This window comes from Uloborus diversus, chromosome 7 (genome assembly GCF_026930045.1).
Source record: "Uloborus diversus isolate 005 chromosome 7, Udiv.v.3.1, whole genome shotgun sequence".
NCBI lineage: Eukaryota > Metazoa > Arthropoda > Arachnida > Araneae > Uloboridae > Uloborus > Uloborus diversus.
This window is the reverse complement of record NC_072737.1, coordinates 1,641,063-1,662,477: the sequence shown is the minus strand read 5'-3', so window position 1 is coordinate 1,662,477 and position 21,415 is coordinate 1,641,063. Positions and strand designations below refer to the sequence as shown.

At 36.5% G+C, this 21,415-nt stretch overlaps 1 protein-coding gene across 1 annotated transcript in view; it reads left to right on the top strand.

The window, feature by feature from the left end:
* Positions 1 to 16,996, top strand: part of LOC129226160 (ADAMTS-like protein 3) — a 116,476-nt gene extending 99,480 nt beyond the window's left edge. The window contains exons 4-6 of the mRNA XM_054860761.1: positions 548 to 781; positions 10,076 to 10,220; positions 16,941 to 16,996. Coding sequence (XP_054716736.1) covers positions 548 to 781; positions 10,076 to 10,220; positions 16,941 to 16,996 — 435 coding nt within the window. The remainder of the gene's footprint in view (positions 1 to 547; positions 782 to 10,075; positions 10,221 to 16,940) is intronic.
* The last annotated feature ends 4,419 nt before the right edge of the window (positions 16,997 to 21,415 follow it).

The following is a 21,415-nucleotide window of genomic DNA, read 5'->3' as shown; positions in this document are numbered from 1 at the left end:
GTAAACAAATTATTTTAACTTTCAATGTTTTCATCTATGGTATGTGGTGCTTTTTTTAAAGAAATTTTCTTCTGTATTTATTATTTTAACATTGGGTTGCAAAGATTTATTTCAATCGGTATAGCAGATATGTGCGAAGAAAAAAATCTCCCCTTTTTGTAACCGACCACAGATTTATACATAATCTAGTATATATTTCTTTGATAAGTCTCTTTCATATTTTTTAATCATCATGTGTATTTGTTGCTACTCACGTTTTCTTCGATAGTAATTACTTTAAATCTTATAACTTTTCACCCAGAAACGTTTCTGAAAATTTCATGAACCGCAGCTGCGCAATAATTCACGAACGTTTTTGAAAACTGCAGAAAGAGGATTCTGAAATACCCGGAAACGTTTCTGGAAATTACAGAAAGTGGATTTCGAAATACTAAGAAACGTTTCTGGAAATTTCATGAACCGCAGCTGTCCCTTATATTCCGAAACGTTTCCGGATTTTTTTTTTCATACAGTGTACCGACATGATGTGTTGTTCCTTTTGTTCCAGGCATGTCCGGACCCTACCCAGGACTTCCGTGCCGCCCAGTGCTCCGCCTACAACCCCGTGCCCTACAACAACCGCCTGTACGAGTGGCTTCCCTACCAGGACCCCGAGGACCCCTGCGGCCTCACCTGCCACGCCAGGGGACACTCCTTCGTCGCCAAGTTGGCGCCAAGCGTCAGGGACGGGACCAGGTGCAGGGACGGATCCCTGGATATGTGCGTCGACGGCGAATGCATGGTCAGTATATGGACTTTTTTCTTTTTTTTTTTTTGCAGCATGGAGTTGAAATCAAGAAGAATGTTTTGTGTTAACTCTTTATGACCCGACAGGACTCAAAAATTCCGTTAAAAATGCCTACATTTTCAGGATTCAGATAGGAATTAGGATGCCTAGCCCCCTGGTATAGGTCCTGGTATCTGGATACGGATTAGGATGATCAGGGCCCGATCAAGATAAGGTGGTGTCCAGGTCCTGGGGTGAAATTTGGTGTCCCTCTCACAAGAAAATCTGCATATTTTCAAAGTAATATTTTTCAAAAACGGGGAAAAGAAAGAAATTAACTCTATTTTTGTGCCCCTAAAATTGTGGTGCCCATGTCTTAATCAGGCCCTGGTCAGTATGGGCTATTTTTACAGCATGGAGTTGAAATCAAGAAGAATGTTTTGTGTTAACTCTTTATGACCCGACAGGACTCAAAAATTCCGTTAAAAATGCCTACATTTTCAGGATTCAGATAGGGATTAGGATGCCTAGCCCCTGGTATAGGTCCTGGTATCGGGATACGGATTAGGATGATCAGGGCCCGATCAAGATAAGGTGGTGTCCAGGTCCTGGGGTGAAATTTGGTGTCCCTCTCACAAGAAAATCTGCATATTTTCAAAGTAATATTTTTCAAAAACGGGGAAAAGAAAGAAATTAACTCTATTTTTGTGCCCCTAAAATTGTGGTGCCCATGTCTTAATCAGGCCCTGGTCAGTATGGGCTATTTTTACAGCATGGAGTTGAAATCAAGAAGAATGTTTTGTGTTAACTCTTTATGACCCGACAGGACTCAAAAATTCCGTTAAAAATGCCTACATTTTCAGGATTCAGATAGGGATTAGGATGCCTAGCCCCTGGTATAGGTCCTGGTATCGGGATACGGATTAGGATGATCAGGGCCCGATCAAGATAAGGTGGTGTCCAGGTCCTGGGGTGAAATTTGATGTCCCTCTCACAAGAAAATCTGCATATTTTCAAAGTAATATTTTTCAAAAACGGGGAAAGGAAAGAAATTAACCCTATTTTTGTGCCCCTAAAATTGTGGTGCCCATGTCTTAATCAGGCCCTGGTCAGTATGGGCTATTTTTACTGCATGGAGTTGAAATCAAGAAGAATGTTTTGTGTTAACTCTTTATGACCCGACAGGAGTCAAAAACTCCCTTAAAAAATGCCTACGTTTCAATAATTAGAATTTTTTTATGTCCTAATAATCTCACCTAAAATTTATTTCTCACCTCCCATTTTTAAATTGAAAAATTAATGAAAGAGTTTCAAATTTTTTTTTTTTAATTTAAAGAAATTTGGGTCATAAAGAGTTAAAAATGAGTTCTTTTACACTATGAAAAAAAAAGCCCTAAAATTTTACAGTAAAAAGTACTAAAATTCTCGTTGACAGTGCGTTTTACCGAAAAATTCTATTTTATTGTAAAACAGTATTTTAAAAGCAAAGTAGCATTTTTATTATTTATTAAATTTTACACGTTATTGTAAAATTTTACGGTAAAAAAAAAAGAATGCTGTGTGTATTTGCGTTGATCAAAAAGAATGAAATACAAGTTGTGGGATACGAGCAGGCTTTCTCTTTGCTCGCAGAATGACGAGTCAACCCCTGTATTGCATGGAATTCGAGAGGAAAGACAAGAAGGCGAATGATGTGTTTTGTTACGTTAGTCACGTGGTATACGAATTGGCTCTGAAATCGTTTTTTTCCCCCAAAAAAATGTTTACTATAAAATTTTCTTTGTACTAGAAATACTCGATTTAACGCTGATGGCCTTGAAAATGTCTTTAATTTTTTACAGTGTACATTAAAGACAGCGGTGTAGCGTAGGTTTATGCCGCCCCTCTTTCATTGTCCTGCTATATCCCCCCCCCCCACACACACAACAACAACAAAAAAACGACATGCTTAATATTTTACAGAACAAAAACAAGATTTTATTATGTGAAACATGTTTTACATTTTAATATAATCTTACTTCAACAAAAAATACTGTTGATCGAAAAATTCTAATAAATATTTTTCAAAAGTTATCGCATTGTGAGAGATAATATTTTCCCGAGATAAAAACATTTAAAACATGATCTAGAACTGTGTATACTGGTAGTATTTTTCAAAACTTTTATTGAAAAGAAGAAGAAAAAAATATCATTATGAATTACCTGACCGATACATTTTTTATACTTAAAAAAAAATTTTCTTCTTAACCTAAAATTTTAATTTTCTACTTTTCATCAACAGAAATTCTTTAACAACCCTATCAATATCAATTGTATCAGTCGTTTCTGTAAAATGTTGTATAAAATGTCGTTTTTTAAAATGACCCCTTGAATCCAAATATGCAGGCCCGGATCTGCGTACCCGCAGGGCGGGAGGGGGGGCACGGTCTTAAGGGGTCCGAAGACCCAAGAAACTCGAAAAAAAAAAACTAGCATTATAAGACTTATTAAAAAACGAATAAATACCTTTGTGCTGAAAATTCATAAAATCAGTAATCCAACGTCATAAAGCACAAATATTGCAAAATATTGCAGACACGTGTTTCGGTGTAACAAGGAACACCTTTTTCAATGCAAAGAAATGTGAGCTTCTGGATGAAAAGTCATCCGAGAAAAGCAACACGGTGGAACAGGAGATAGTATAAATATCAAAAACTAGAAATTAAACAAAACAAAAAAGATAAAGATAAGATAAAAAGATAAAAAGATAAAATGACACCTGGAGGCAAAATTTATTATATAATTCCATCAGGAAAAAAACCGTTAAGTAAAAAAATTTTCCAAGAAAACCCATAAACAATGCAAAAAGTCCAAAAATGAAACCACTAAGGAATTATATCTATCTATTATCACTAAGTCAGTCAGTCAGTCAGTACATCAGTCAGTCAGTACGTCAGTCTCTCAGTACGTCAGTACGTCAGTCAGTACGGCAGTCAGTCAGTCAGTCAGTACGTCAGTCAGTCAGTCAGTACGTCAGTCAGTCCATCGGTCTGTCAGTCCGTCAGTCTGTCAGTACATCAGTCACTACGTCAGTCAGTGGGTCAGTTAGTCAGTCAGTCAGTACGTCAGTCAGTCCGTCAGTCAGTACGTCAGTCTGTCACTCAGTCAGTACGTCAGTCAGTCAGTCAGTCAGTACGTCAGTCAGTCAGTCAGTCAGTACGTCAGTCAGTCAGTCAGTACGTCAGTCAGTCAGTCAGTACGTCAGTCAGTCAGTCAGTACGTCAGTCTGTGCGTCAGTCAGTCAGTACGTCAGTCTGTCAGTACGTCAGTCTGTCAGTACGTCAGTCTGTCACTCAGTCAGTACGTCAGTACGTCAGTCAGTACGTCAGTCAGTCCGTCAGTCAGTACGTCAGTCAGTCAGTCCGTCAGTCAGTACGTCAGTTAGTACGTCAGTCAGTACGTCAGTCAGTTTGTTTTGTTTAATTTCTAGTTTTTGATATTTATACTATCTCCCGTTCCACCGTGTTGCTTTTCTCGGATGGCTTTTCATCCAGAAGCTCACATTTCTTTGCATTGAAAAAGGTGTTCCTTGTAACACCGAAACACGTGTCTGCAATATTTTGCAATATTTGTGCTTTCTGACGTTGGATTACTGATTTTTTGAATTATAAGACTTGTTTACGTTGCAAATATAAACTGCTGGCCTTTGGGGAGAGGCCTTGCAGATTTAGTTGTAGGGGGTCCAAAATTTATAGATCCGGACCTGCAAATATGACCACCGTTTCCCCCTATTACCCACCCCGTTTTGGAGTTCTGGAGATCGACCTATTCCCCCTCCCAATTTTTTCTAAGCCAATACAGTCGAACCTCCATATATCGAACTTCCACATATCGAAATTTTCTATATATCGAAATCCCAGCAAATTCCTATGTTCATTATATAGAAAAATTGTCCCTATATATCGAAAAAATCTCCATATATCGAAAAAAAAATTCGAGACATTCGTAGATTTTTTTTTCCCACTTTAGACTGTTTGTCTCATGAAAAATGAAGGTTAGAGGAGAAAATTACTTTCATTATAGGTTGCTACGGAACTCATAAGAAATCTGGGGTTGAAGGGTGTGTCGTTAAGTCATTGTTCCATGTTCCGTTCTGAAGTTCTTAAATTCCCTCAAGTTTATTTCAAATCTTAGCTGTAACCAGTAACACTAAAATCAGTTTCAAATTATCCCTTTTGTTTGTTGATTATCATTTCTAGTCTTCTTAGCTTCAGTAAAAATCATTCAAGTTAAGTAGATTGATTTTTTTACTTTTCTTTCGATCAAATTGTTCAAACGAAAATCCCCTAATGTTGCGATCAAGTTGAATTGCCGAAGATTGCAGATGTATGGTTGGCGTAAAAATGCAATTTCTGTTAATTTTTTAATCATCAACTTTCATTTAATCCGACACTCGTATAATTTATAAATTTGGTTTCATACACGAAAATTAGCTTTTATTGTAATGCTTTAGGATAATTTTATGATAAAATAAGATCGTTTCTATATATCGAAATTTCTATATATCGAATTTTTTTCCGGCAGTTTGCTACTTCGATATATGGAGGTCCGACTGTATTTTTATTTGAACTGGGAGGGAGCATTATAATCTTTTACATTCTTCTGCAGGACTAGAGAAAAGAAAAGTTTAAAAAGATGAGCATTTGTAGCAAGGAGGGGGTACTCCCTCCCCTAAAACATATAAAAATTCATCAAAACGAACTGTTTTTTTTTTTCTTTTTTTCCACAGTTTGTTTTCGATTGTACTTTTTGATGTACAATCATTTACTCTTCGATGTAATATCCAAGTATCGGCTTCACTTCTATAAGCCTCATGTCCAAAAAAAAGTTCAGGTTGAAAAAAAACTAAAAATAAATATAAATCTTTACTAATAATAAAGCTGAAAGTCTTTCTGTCCGGAGGATGTCTGGATGTCTGAATGTCTGTAGGATATCTGTAGGATGTCTGTAGGATGTCTGTGACGCGCATAGCGCCTAGACCGTTCGGCCGATTTTCATGAAATTTGGCACAAAGTTAGTGTGTAGCATGGGGGTGTGCACCTCGAAGCGATTTTTTGAAAATTCGATTTTGTTCTTTTTCTATGGCAATTTTAAGAACAAAACTATCATAAGATGGACGAATAAATTACGAAATTATCATAACGTGGAACCGTAACATGGGCGCAAGCCAATTGGCGAGATACGAAATGATCATAACGTGGAACCGTAACGTGGGCACAAGCCAATTGGCGAAAAAATTCACTACACATCATTTGTAAATATACAGGCGAACCAAAAGACCTTTTAATTTGCTATTACGGGCGAAGCCGTGCGGGTACCACTAGTAAATAAATAAATAACTAAAATGAAATAAATTTTTAAAAAAATAATAAATCTTGAAGCACCGTACGTTGCATATAAAAGTCACATCACAGATCTTCAGTCACAAACCTTCCCGGATTAGGTATATATATTTATTGAAGTCACGATCACTCTCTGAAGATTACGAATAAAATTAAGTGTGCCTATAATTTAGCATTAATATCTTCTTTACATAAATGAAACACAAAATCCAAATGTATATATACGGGGTGAATTCAGAAACTACCGAACCGATTTCGTTAAAGTTTTCAGTTTATCTAGGTTAGCGCTGGGAAGGTTTATAGACATTTTCGAAAAAGTTTCGATGAATAGTTCTTTTTCAAAATTAACGTTTTGGAACCAAAAATGGATCTTTCTACCAGGGCCGGACTAGGTCCCCTAAAAGGGTGCCAACCTTGACTCTCAAAGGGTGCAAAAAAAAAAAAAAAAAAAAAGACACAAAGGCGCACAAGTTCAAAAAGGGGGCACAAGTTCAAAAAGGCGCACAAGTTCAAAAATTCCTGGGGAGGGCACAAAGAAAAGAATACGAAGGCGCACACGTTCGAGGGCACAAATGAAATAAAATGAAAAAATAAAATTCCAGAGTGCAAAAAAAAAAAAAAATAAATAAATAAATAAATAAAAATAGACGAGGGTGCATAAGGTTTTTTAGTTCCGTCAAGGGAAACACGTGGGGGAGGACTGGCCTGCGGGGAGATGCGCCCTCAAACGTCCTCTGTATACCTTCGTTTTTTTTTTTTTTTTTTTTTTTTATCTCCCTCAAACCTGTGCGACTTCGTTTACTTTATTTTTGGCACCCTTAAACCTGTGCGCCTTCGTTTTTTCACGCCCTCAATCCTGTGCGCTTTCGTTTATTTTTGCAACTTTAAAACCTTTGCGCCCTTGAACCTCAGTTCTTTCGTGCCCTTTGGTAGGTAAGGTTGGAGCCCTGTTGGGGGACCCAGTCCGCCCTTGCCTGCTTGTCGATCTTTGTGATTTATAATCCTTTCCAACAAGATTGTCCTCTCTCTTCTCGTCTTTCTATGTCAGCGCCAGTGATAATGGTCCGCATGCATGTCTGTATCGTGCTCGTGCCTCAACGAGAAAAATTTCATGAGACAAGTTAGAACTGAAGAGTAAAAAAAAAACATTTTGATGTTGATTTAGTGACACAACATTCGCAAAAAGTGCTGTCTTATTAAATAAAAAAAAAATATATATATATAAAAGCTTTTTCGATGTTAATGTAGAGTTACAGAATTTGCCGCCCCCTAGCAAAGTGCCGCCCGGGGCGAGTGCCCCTTTGCCCCCCGTACGTTACGCCACTGATTTAAAGAACATACAATTTTTCTTTCAGACAATCCAAGAAACTACCTTCATCTCCCTCTAAGAAACTAATCCAATTTCCTTCTAATAAACTACAGTAATCTCGATCTGAAAAATTACCCTAATCTCAATTTAAGAGAAACTTGCCTAATCTCCCTCTGAGGAACGAACCAAATTACCCCCGAAGAATCAATCCTAATCCCATGTAACCAACTAACCTTACCTCCACGTAAGAAACTAATCGAATCCTGATCAAGAAACTAATCCTATATTAATCTAAAAAACTAACCTAGTTCAGTCTAATCGCCAATCGTTCTGAATATTTTTGGGTATTGGCAGCAGACACGATTATACTCGGGCCGATCAATGGAGCTTTTAGTGCCACTTATCTGGCAATATCTTAACTATGTAGTAGCACGCGTAGTCTATTGCAGTCGGGAAAAGAATACCTGCGAAGATAACATCCTCCCAAGATACAGCCAATTTTAAACGAGCTTATGTGTGAATCACATGACTGCCTTTTACGTCAATTTAATGATAGTAGTGCCTTGGATTAAGCAAAGAAACAGTTTAAATATTTTTACCCCAAGTTTGTTGCGAATCGGAGCAAAAAAACGTTCATACAGATTAATTTTCCAAATATTGGACATTTTAATATGTTTCAATGGTCAACTCTCTAAATATTGCCAATAGTGGCCAAAATGAAACCAGATTTGAAAAAAAAAAATTGTCGCCAAATGTGTCGCGACCAAAAGCTTGGCGATATATCTCCAAATGTTTGCCAACTTATAACACATATGAGTTTTCATTGAAATTAACAATGACCCCCCCCCCCAAAAAAAAGGTAAAAAAGACCCCTTTTGGAACATTTGAATGCAACCAAAAAGGGAGGTGCACAACTAGACCTCACTAGGAGTCTACGTACCAAATTTCAACTCTTTAGGACATACCGTTCTTGAGTTATGCGACATACATCCGCACATACGCACATCTGCACATACGTTACATACATACGGACGTCACGAGAAAACTCGTTGTAATTACCTCGGGGAAGGTCAAAATGGATATTTCGGGTGTCTATACGTTCTTAGGCACTTATGCTCGTGTGGTCGAGTTGAAAAAAAAAAAAAAAAAAACTCAACATTCATTTGGGGGTGAGCAAAATGGAAATGAAGGCCGACTTTTGAGTGAAATTTTTTTCGCGAATACAATACTTCCTTTTTTGTAAAAGAAGTAAAAATGGATACTCGTATTGTAATATTTGGGTGTAAGTCAAAAATGTTTTTATTATTCTTAAATGATAAAGTTCTTGTTGTTAACATTTTAAATATTAATTGAGGTCTTCTAATATTCGGTGCAGTACTTATTTAGTTAATAATAATACCATTTGTATTTTAAATATTTCATACATTAAGTCGAATAAACTAGTTAAACGAAATAAACTAGTTTACATGCGGAGCAAAGTAAACTAGTTTATTTTGTTTGCTCACTCCATCATTTACTGAATCACTTACGTATTCATTTATTAAGTCATTCATTTACATTCCTTCATTTGGTAATTTCTTCATTCATTAATATTATTAGTTTTTTGTTTCTTTATCTTTTTGTTTTTTTCTTTCAGCCTTTTATTTACAAATTCATTTCATCAAAAATATTTTTTAAAATCGAATCGAGGACATTTCATTAGAAAATATTATTCTTCACTTTGCCCCATGAAAAAAGTGAAAAATTACCTTTTTTTTTTTTTTTTTTTTTTTTTTTTTTTTTTTTTTTTTTTTTTGAAGGCGCAAATTTACTTCCAAAAAGAAAAAAAATACTTTTTCAATGCAAGTTTTATTATAAAATACAATGTTCTACCTTTATGTAATGTCATTTTCAAAACAAATTTCCAATTTTTTTCATTTTTAAAACGTTCAGCCCTCTTAACTATTTCCCTATGCCCCACATTCCCCTACTATCTCTCAGCTCATAGGGCATGTGAATGTCTGACTAAAATTGAACGTCTAAAACCGATTTAACAAATATTCAAAAGTACTCTCAGGTTGCGAATTTTAATCAAGGATAAAACAGAGCCAACAGATGCCTAGATCTTCTGACAAATTCAAGTTTTATATATTTGTTGGTTTAATTTTTTTTTAGGAACGTTTTTTATTTTAATGTAAGTATTAGTCTCATTTAATAGAATGCTTTATTCAAAAAATAACATTAAATTTAAATTTTAGCAATATTCATTTCGGCAGCGTTTGACGAGCCACTAAGTGCTTTTTTTTTTTTTTTTTTTTTGACTAGTTTGGAGAAAAGTACAAAATTTTTTCCGCTGAAATGTATCATTTCACCTTAATACAAATTTAAAAAAGTGAAAAAAGAAATATTAATACAGTGAAATTCCGTTACAACAAATACCAATACAACGAAATTTCCGTTTCAACGAACTATATTTCCAGTCCCTATATAAATGCCATTACATTATTTGAATTCCATTACAACGAAATGCCCGTTACAACGAACAAAATTTGCGCTCCTTGAAGTTCGTTGTAACGGGATTTCATTGTACTTTGTTTCATAAAAAGTTTTCTTAAATAGTATATACCTTTCTTGTTTCAGGCGGTGGGCTGCGATCTTCAGCTGGGGTCCGAGAAGCGGGTCGACGAGTGCGGCGTGTGCGGCGGCGACGGATCCTCTTGCCGGCGGCCCCTCTACGTCTGGTCCAGGACCCCCTTCTCCCCCTGTTCTGTCTCCTGCGGAGGAGGTGAGTTCACCTTTCGATCCCTCAGACGATCCCCGAGTATCCGGGTTCTATGCGATGCGCCACTCCGTTCGTAATTTGAAGTTTTCGTACACGTTGATATGAATAGCGATGCCGATTATGACGCAAGTTGTGCTGTCAGTTTTTTTTAAGCTGGGGTGGGATTTTTAAGTTTAAAAAAAAAATTTCGTTTAAATTCATTTATTGATTTATATTTAATCCAAATTATTTTTGAGCAATCACGATTGCTTATTGCTTTCATTTGACTGTTTTGAGGTCCTATGATTTCATTTTCCCCCCGCCACCCTCTGCAGCACAACCGTCGACCGATTCCTCACGATGCTGCTCCTTTTGCGAAAACTGCCTTCAGGTTTCGTCAATATCCTACACTTACACGCATACATACATACACGCACGTATACATATATATATATGTACACCTACACACACATACACAAACACTTACACACACATACCTACACACTCACATACACACAACTACCCACACACTCATGCCTGCACACAGACACAAACACATATGCCTACACACACATACACACAACTACCCACACACTCATGTCTGCACACAGACACAAACACATATGCCTACACACACATACACACACGGCTACGTACACACACACACACACACACACACACACACACACTCGTGATTGCGAAAAACATAATTTGGATTCAAGGTGACAAAATTCAAATTAATTTTTCTTTTTATTTTATTGTGTTCTGTTTATACTTTCTTTCATTTATTTATTTAATTTGTGTGTGCATGTCATTGGTGCGCACAGAACTTATCTAATAAAATAATAATAATAATTAAAAATGAATAAGCAAAATCATGTTTCAAAATAAATAATTAAAAAATATTTTTAAAAAATAAGTAAATAAAAAATATAAAAAAATAAAAAAGAGAGTTAAAAATCTTTACTAATAATAAAGCTGAAAGTCTCTCTGTCCGGAGGATGTCTGGATGTCTGTAGGATGTTTGTAGGATGTCTGGATGTCTGTGACGCGCATAGCGCCTAAACCGTTCGGCCGATTTTCATGAAATTTGGCACAAAGTTAGTATGTAGCATGGGGATGTGCACCTCGAAGCGATTTTTCGAACATTCGATGTGGTTCTTTTTCTATTCGAATTTTAAGAACAAAACTATCATAAGATGGACTTGTAAATTGCGAAATGATCATAACGTGGAACCGTTACGTGGGCACAAGCCAATTGGCGAGATACGAAATGATCACAACGTGGAACCGTAACGTCGGTACAAGCCAATTGGCGAGAAAATTCACCATACATTATTTGTAAATATACAAGCGAAACAAAAGACCTTTAATTTTTCTATTACGGGCGAAGCCGTGCGGGTGCCACTAGTAAGAAATAAAAAAGGGAAAGAGGGTTGAGAAAAATTTATGAGGGGGGGGATTTGCGTCATTGAACCTGGGGGGGGGGTTGAGCACCGCTGGATAAAAATACGGTCCTTCCTCAAATTTTATATCAACTCTCTCAAACGATTGCTTTTTAGTGCGCAAAATGCCTAGATAATTAGAACTGTTTCCTTTTTTTTCCCTTTCATTACTTATGATTGTCAAATAAAAACGGGAAACACAATGAAATAGTAAAAGACTTCAGTTGTCTAAAAGAAGAATTTAAGGGGATACAGTGCCTCAAAAAGGATGAAACGATCAAAAAAATTTTTATTGCTTATTTCAAAACTGAAAACTATTCTGAACGCAGGGGAAAAGTTTCATTGCTTTAGTTCAAATATTTTAAAAGTGATGAGTGGTTTTAGGCCATGCTCGCTATGTGTTCTTATGCAAAAGAAAAACTTTAAACTGCTTTTTCTCGATGATGGTATTTTTGTGTTTTCGTGTCATAAGAATCCCTGAGGATTTTTTTCTATTAAAGATACAGCTTTAAAGTAATACTTTTTACAATTAAGATAGTATATTTGACAAAACTGTGCATTGGATAAGCATTTTATAAATGACTCAAATGTTTAGAGCATGTTATACCTTTAAAAACCAAATTTTTTGGAAAAAACGATTTTTTACATACAGAAAAATTTCCAATAAACTCATAAGCAAATGAATGCTCAGATTTTGAGAGATGATGATAGTGATCGTTTAACAGAAAACTTTTTTTTAATGAGTGCAAAAATAAAAAAGCCTTAGGGATTTTAAAAAATTGAAATTTTCCTCAATTTTTTTAATTTAAAAAAAAAAGTAGGCAATATTTTTAAATTTTGAAAGTAAATTATTGATTACGAAATAAGTATGCATATTATGGTTTCAAAGAAGCATAAAATTTACTTAAATTTAAAAAAAATGTTTGAAAGGTACTGTGACACAAAACGTTAAATCCCGGTTATCACAAATTTGCCATTTCAACTGCGCTTGCGCGCGGACTTAGCTTTTTGGGCTTTCTGTTTTAAGATTTCGTGTTGCTTGTTTATATTTAAGCTGAGCGAGAGTCCCACCAAATTAATGAATGCGATTAGAATATTTTCACAGCGACTTCGTGATATATTATATGAAACTACGGATATGAATAATTGATAATCTTAAGAGAAAAATGACACTTCAATATTTATTAGTTTGGAAATATTTATTTAACATAAGTGTAAAACACGTTGTGTACTTCAAAAATGATTGGAAAATTAGTACAGAAATCCGGCTTTTGCGGATATTTTACGTTAGGCGTAAACAGCTTAGTATTATACATTTTTATTTAGGTTGAGGGTTCGGCTTTGTATTAGAAGTGATGCTGAAATTCTAGTACGCTCTTCCGAGATTAAAAATTTGGTCCTGAAAAAGGACAGACGATTCAAACACCGAATCCATTAATAATTAAGACGCAAAATTCAATTTTTACCGAGGCCTAAAAACTAAATCAGAAAAAACTTTGTGATTTCTAATTTTTATCTCTTGCCATCTCATATTTATTACCAAATTTAAAATGTTTAATTAATTTAGCAAGAGTTTTGAAATCAGCCAAGTCCGCGCGCAAGCGCAGTTGAAATGGCAAATTTGTGATAACCGGGATTTAATGTCGAGTTACTGTGTGTTTGTTCAATGGCACCGAAATAAGAGCTGCGCGACTGAAGTTTGTTTTCTCCGCATCGGTACAGTAACGAACACAAAACTACATTTACAACAAGTGGGGCTGATTAGGATGTCTAAATTAGGGGGGAAATCTTGTTCAGTTGAACAAGATTTCCCACCCTCTTCCTTCGCTGCGGTCCTGACCAAAGTCGGAGTTCGTCGAAGGCACTTAGAGCCCCAATCTTTTTTCTTTTAAGTATTATACTCGTTTGATTTTATTTCTGAAATAATAGCTTTTCATGTTGTGTTGCTTAAAAATGAAGGCCAAATGCATGAAAGGCGAGTAAATTAAGTTAAAATTAAGTGCAAATAAAGTTAATTAAGGGGACTAAGGACCCTTAATCTTGAAAATATCATGCTAACCCATAGGGAAAATATCTGCCCCCTCCCCCCCCCCCCCCCATAAAATTTTGCATGTAGGCTCCCTTGCATCATGTCACACTTTACACTCCAGCTCCACCGACTGGTAACAACAACCATACGTGGTTTAAAGGGTCTAAGGACCCTTAACCTTCAAAATTTTCGATTTTCTGGGGAAAAAAATATGTTATGCATAGTTTGATTCTGTACAATTTGATACCTTATTTATTACCATACGTCAAAAACTTTTCAAGTTATCGTGAAAATGCGTAAACTTTCCCATAGAGATTTATGTTAACAGCAGCTGTTTAAGCCTCATTTTCTCAGGTGCAAGTTTCTTCGGTTTTCACGTTTTGCGCGCATGATATCTCAGAAAGTTTGTTATATATTTAAGTAAAACTTTTCATGCATGTTTGTCTAGTATATTTTTATGATCTGAACCTAAATTTCAACTAAAAATGAAAGTAAATATTTAAAACTTTCTTATATTCTTACCCAAAATTTTGGAAATTTTCTATATTAACTTATTGAATTTCAAAAAGAATAAATAAATGGTTTTAAAAAAATAATTAAATTTAGGTTCAGGTCTGAAATATAAAGCAGATACACACACACGCATACATACAGACACTTACACATACACACACACCTACACACAGACACTTACACATATACACACCTACACACAACTACCCACACACTCACGCCTGCACACAGAGACAAACACGTACGCCTACACACACATAAAAATCCCTCCCCCACGCACAAACACTCATGCACACAACTACCCACACACTCATACCTGCACGCAGACACAAACACACATGCCTAGCCACATACACATACCCCCTACACATAAACACACACGCCTACACACACATAAAAATCCCTCCCCCCCCCCACACACACTCATACACACAGCTACCCACACACTCATACCTGCACGCAGACACAAACACACATGCCTACACACATACACATACCCCTACACACAAACACACATACCCCCCACACACACATAAACACACACGCCTACACACACGCACTCGTGATTGCGAAAAACATGATTTGAATTCAAGATGTCAGAATTCAAATTATTATTTTTTTGAGCAATCACGATTGCTTATTGCTTTCATTTGACTGTTTTTGATGTCCTATCATTTTATTTTCCCTCCGCCACCCTCCGCACCATCACCGTCGACCGGCTCCTCACGATGCTGCTCCTCTAGCGAAAGCCGTCTCCATCCATGTCCTACACACACGCGCATACATACACAACTACACACACATGCACACACATACACCTACACACACATACATTTACACACATATACACAAACACACACACAAACACATAAACACACGCATACAGACACCTACACATACACACACAAACATTCACACACATACAAACAACTACCCACACACATACACAGACATACCATCACGCATACATACCGACACCTACACATACACACACACAAACATTCGAACACATACACACAACTACCCACACACATACACACACATACACAAACACATACACACACGCATACATACAGACACCTACACATACACACAAACATTCACACACATACACACAACTACCCACACATTCCTGCCTGCACACAGACACAAACACATATGCCTACACACATACACATACCCCCCCCACACACACACATTCATACACACAACTACCCACACACTTATGCCAGCAGACAGACACAAACACACAAGCCTACCCACATACACATACCCCCTACACGGAAACACACATACCCCCACACACACACGCCTACACACACGCACTCGTGATTGCGAAAAACATGATTTGAATTCAAGATGTCAAAATTCAAATTAATTTTATTTTTTTAATTTGATTTCATATTCGTTCCTGTTAAAGTTCTACATGAGAGTACATAGTACACAGAAACTCTCCCACATTTTTTCCGGCGCTCAATCTTTCACTCCAACGATTCGTTGAATCTTCGCGTTCATCAACGCTGACCCCGTAACGGGCGCCTGATCAAGAATTCCGCCTACTCCCGGCGGCCCTGCATTATTTATCGCGCATTCCATCGATGCGTCGCCGGCCACCAAATCAGAGGTCACGCGAAGTCCGGCAAATGGTCCGGCTAAGGAGCCCCCGCTTAATAAGGCAGACTCGATAATGGGCAGAGGCACTGCTTCTTCGCGTTTCCTTCGCAAATTGATATGGCATTAAGTCCGGGAACGCTTTCAGCTGCTGTTTGTTTTTGTCACTTGGCGCGTGGAAAAGTGGTCGGCCGCAGACTCGTTGGCAATGCTGTAGTTTGTGAGAAGCCCACTTCCCGAAATATTTGGTTTTCTTGTTGTAAAAGTAATGGAAATTTATTGTAAATTCGTTTAAACCGCTTATCTATATATATATATAACTAGTGGCACCCGCACGGCTTCGCCCGTAATAGAAAAATTAAAGGTCTTTTGGTTCGCTTGTATATTTACAAATAATGTATGGTGAATTTTCTCGCCAACTGGCTTGTACCGACGTTGCAGTTCCACGTTATGATAATTTCGCATCTCGCCAATTGGCTTGTGCCCATCTTACGGTTCCACGTTATGATAATTTCGTAATTTATGATAGTTTTTTTTTTCTTAAAATTGGAATAAAAAAAGAACCACATCGAATTTTCGAAAAATCGCTTCGAGGTGCACACCCTCATGCTACATGCTAACTTTGTGCCAAATTTCATGAAAATCGGCCGAACGGTCTAAGCGCTATGCGCGTCACAGACATCCTACAGACATCCTACAGACATCCTCCGGACAGAGAGACTTTCAGCTTTATTATTAGTAAAGAAAATGAATGTTTGTATGTCATCCATGAACTCAAAAACTACCCGGCAGATTTGGCTGAAACTTTCACCGTTTGTTATTTTTGGTACTGGGAATGTTTATAGACCAGTTCGAAAAAAATTCGATCCTTTTTTATTCCAATTTAAGTCACAATCCATTGGATAAATACGAATAAAAAGAAATGAATTCGCGTGAAAGATCTCATTCATAAGAAGCCATTTTTCTTGAGTTTGAACAAATAAATTCTTTCTTTGTTGTTTTCATGCAACGGGGGGATTTAAACCTTGATATTTTTAGCGATGGATTGATCTTGCAAACGGCGTGAGTACAAAATGTGAGTAGAGTCACTGGATACCTGGACCGATTATTATGAAAATTGCTATATCTATGTATTTTTCCACGGAGAAGGTGCATCATATGCTCATCGAAACCATTCGCCACCAGGTGGCGCTGCAGAGTAGCCACTTCTACCCCGTTCAACCGATTGTCATGAAAATCAGTATAATGATGTTTTTTTTTTTTTTGTTGGCGTAGCAACGCGCGTCGGGTACAGCTCGTTTTTTATAAATATACTAGTGGTACCCGCACGGCTTTGCCCGTAATAGAAAAATCAAAAGGTCTTTTGGTTCGCCTGTATATTTACAAATAATGTATGGTGAATTTTCTCGCCAGTTGGCTTGTACCCATCTTACGGTTCCATGTTATGATAATCTCGTATCTCGCCAATTGGCTTGTGCCCATGTTACGGTTCCACGTTATGATAATTTCGTAATTTATGATAGTTTTTTTTCTTAAAATTGGAATAAAAAAAGTACCACATTGAATTTTCGAAAAATCGCTTCGAGGTGCACACCCCCATGCTACATACTAACTTCGTGCCAAATTTCATGAAAATCGGCCGAACGGTTTAGGCGCTATGCGCGTCACAGACATCCTACAGACATCCAGACATCCTCCGGACAGAGAGACATTCAGCTTTATTATTAGTAAAGATTAAAACCAAACTAACATTATTTATTTATCTATTTTTGCCTAGCACACATCCGTCAACCCTCACTCTTAGACCAAGATCCCACTAGGCTTGACCTACCCACATCAAGTTTCTAGAAATTGTTGCCATAGATGAAGAGTAAAAGTTGTAAGTAGTTTGTGAGCTAGGCCCCTTTCCGAAATATTTGGTTTTCTTGTTATAGAAGTATACCGTGATTTCGATTCGTTCGGTTTGCTGTCAAACATCCTAAGATTGGTTTAGAATCCTGGGAGATTCATCAAATATTGCGGAAAGTCAACCTCATTTCACTTCTCCAATAAATTCAAAGTAAAACTGACTTTTATTACATACTGGTGGTACCCGCACGGCTTTGCTCCTGGTAGAAAAGTAAAAGATCTTTTGGTTCACCTGTATGTTTACAATTAATGTATGGTGAATTTCTCGCCTATTGGCTTGCCCATGTTACGGTTCCACGTCGTGATAACTTGGTCATTTACGCGTTCTTCTTATGATAATTTTGCTCGGGAAAATGTTCTTAAAGTTGAAATAGAAAAAGAACAAAATCGAATTTTCGAAACATCGCTTCGAGGTGCACACCACCTTGCTACAAACTAACTTTGTGCCAAATTTTATGAAAATCAGCCGAACGGTCTAGGCGCTATGCGCGTCACAGAGATCCAGACATCCAGAGAGAGAGACTTTCAGCTTTATTATTTGTAACTAGTTTTACCCGCAATAGAAAAATTAAATGATCTTTTGGTTCGCCTGTATATTTACAAATAATGTATGGTGAATTTTCTCGCCAGTTGGCTTGTACCCAAGTTTCGGTTCCACGTTATGATCATTTCGTATCTCGCCAATTGGCTTGTGCCCATGTTACGGTTCCACGTTATGATAATTTCGTAATTTTCTCGTCCATCTTATAATCATTTTGTTCTTAAAATTGGAATGGAAAAAGAACCACATCGAATTTTCGAAACATCGCTTCGAGGTGTACACCCCCATGCTACGAACTCACTTTGTGCCAAATTTCATGAAAACCGGCCAAACGGTCTAGGCGCTATGCGCGTCGCAGAGATCCAGACATCCTACAGACATCCACACATCCTACAGACATCCAGACATCCTCCGGACATCCAGACAGAGAGACTTTCAGCTTTATCTCTACATAGTATCAAATGAAGTCTCCAAAAAGCGTCTGTGTGTTTGAACTCGCAAAACTCGAGAACTACCCGACCGATTTTGCTGAAATTTTCACAGTTTGTTCCTATTAGTCCTGAGAAGGTTTGCAGACCAGTTCGAAAACAGTTCGATGAATAGTTCTTTATTTATTCCAATTTAGGCCCAATTTCCACGTAAATTCTCGAATATGGGGGTGAAAAATTGCTTGCACATATTAATATTGAGTATCGTTAGAAAGGGTAGAATTTTCCGCGTTCTAAGCAATTTGTTCCAATGCTCTAACTTTATTACGGCGGGAGTTATTGGCGTCTTTAGCTCGAATTTTTTTAGGCTTAGCTGAAAATTTAGGCACTACTTTCTTCAATAAATCTCTCAATAAAAAGTGAAGGAATGGTCCCACAGTTTTCATTTTGACACCGTTGGAAAGAGCGACATTTTTTACTCCAGATCCATCTCGACCTAAGGTCGGAAAAATAAGCTTCTAACTGCAAAGGGAAAAAAAGTTACAAGCCTTTTTCATCAAATTCAAAAAATCGCATTTCTATTCAAATTGTTGACCATTTTCTTTCGCATTTTAATTCCTTAAACTTATTTTATTTTGTGTTTCCACGGTTACGCTTTTTAAATCCATCTTTCTCGATTTAATTTCTTAAAAATCTTTTAATATCTCTCGTCATTGTTTGGAAGGGAAATTTTGCATGATGTTTTTTTTTATTTATTTATTTAAGCCTGATCGTTGAATATATGTCACTTGATACAATTTGTATTTTCAAGGTGGACCGGGCAAAGCAGCTAGTTATTAGTAAAGAAAAGATAAATAAGATTCCAGAAATAAATCAAAAAATAATTGCAATCAGTATATGCAATTTGAGTTAATTAATGAAGTTAAAAATATCCTTTCTATGTGTGTCTTTGGGAATATAAATAAAACAATTAATGCTACAAAAAAAAAAAAAAAACCGCCTGGAATGCTCCTAATGACGACACCCAATGTGCTCTACTTTCAAAAGAAACTTTTAATCCACGCACACACTGCACTTAATCGCATATGACAGCGTTTTCGTTCTTCAAATGTTGCAAAGATATTGGGTGTACCCGTGCAGCTAGTTGTTGGACTTGTGTTTCCGAGTTATTTATACTAATGACGTCACGCGAGACTCCTATTTACAGGAACTCCATTCTCCCCGTGAGTGAAAAGAATCTTATCGACATTCTAAATTGATATATCACCCGTTTCCTTTTTTCATGGGCGGAGGGATTTTATTTCTAGTTGTTTTGTTGAACATTTATTTTTTCCACATATTTTACTCCGGTAGCTCTTAAGCTTAACTTTGGTGGCATTTCTTGATCGAGAATGGTCTAATTCATCGATCAAGAAACTTGCGCTCTTTCTTTTAAGGGGGTCCGGGACACAAAAATCGTCAAATTTTGCAATTTTTTTTTTATCATGTGAGAAATTACTCTGTTTTTTTTTTCTGCTTAAGAGGAGGTTTGAATCTTGTTTCTATTTTAAATATAACGAAAGTTATAGTTATTTTTGTTGCATGTATCTAACAAATGTGTACTTAACTTTAAAACTTTAAACGCGTTTTTCTCCATGATGCCATTTTTCCCGATTTCTTGCATTCAAACTCTTATAAGTCAGGAACCGATAAAGATAAAGTAATGAAACCTGGAGCATATCTTTTTCGAACAGTTTACTTTTAATTTTATTCGGCGAATTTGAAAAAAAACGTTTACTGCAAAAATTATGATTTTTTTAAAAAAAAAGTATCTTCGAATTTTTCAAAATTTTTCTTGAAATATTTTTTATTGAATCCATATTTTTAAAATCGCCGAATAAAAATTAAAGCTTAGATATTTTAGCGTAATTTATTTTAAAAAAATTGAAAATTGATCAAGAATATTTTGAGTTATAGCAATTTAAAGCAACCCCATTTCTTTAAAAAAAAACGAGCAAAATTTAAATAAAAATTTTTTTTCGTATTTATGTTATGATTTTGCTTATTGAATAAATAGTGAATCAGTGCAAAAAATTTCAAAACTCTAAAGTATATAATAAAAAAAATTTCAAAATGTGTCCCGGACCCCCTTAATTCCGATTAGTTTCTTTTAAAATTCATAAAAAAAAACGAGCTGATGTGTGCATCACATGACTTCCTTTTACTCCAATTTAATGCCATTTCCCCATCATTGGCAATTTTAATGGGATTCAATAGTTAACTCCCTAAATATCACCAACAGTGGCCAAATTAAAACCAAATTTAAAATTAAAAAAAATAATAATAATTTGAATTTTGACATCTTGAATTCAAATTATGTTTTTCGCAATCACGAGTGTGTGTGTGTGTGTGTGTGTGTTTGTGTGTGGGTTTATGTGTGTTGTGTGTAGGGGTATGCTGTATGTGCGTGTAGGCATATGTATTTGTGTCAGTGTGCAGGCATGAATGTGAGGGTAGTTGTGTGTATGTGTGTGTGTGTGCGCGTGCGTGCGTGTGTGTGTGTGTGTGTGTGCGTGCGTGTGTGTGTGTGTGCGTGTGTGTGACATCAAAACAGTCAAATGAGAACAATAAGCAATCGTGATTGCTCAAAAAAAATCGCCAAATTTGTCGCCAACTTGGCGACCAAAAGACTGGCGATATATCGCCAAGTGTCTGACAAATTATAACACTACTTGAGTCTACATCGAAATTAACAATGATTTCAA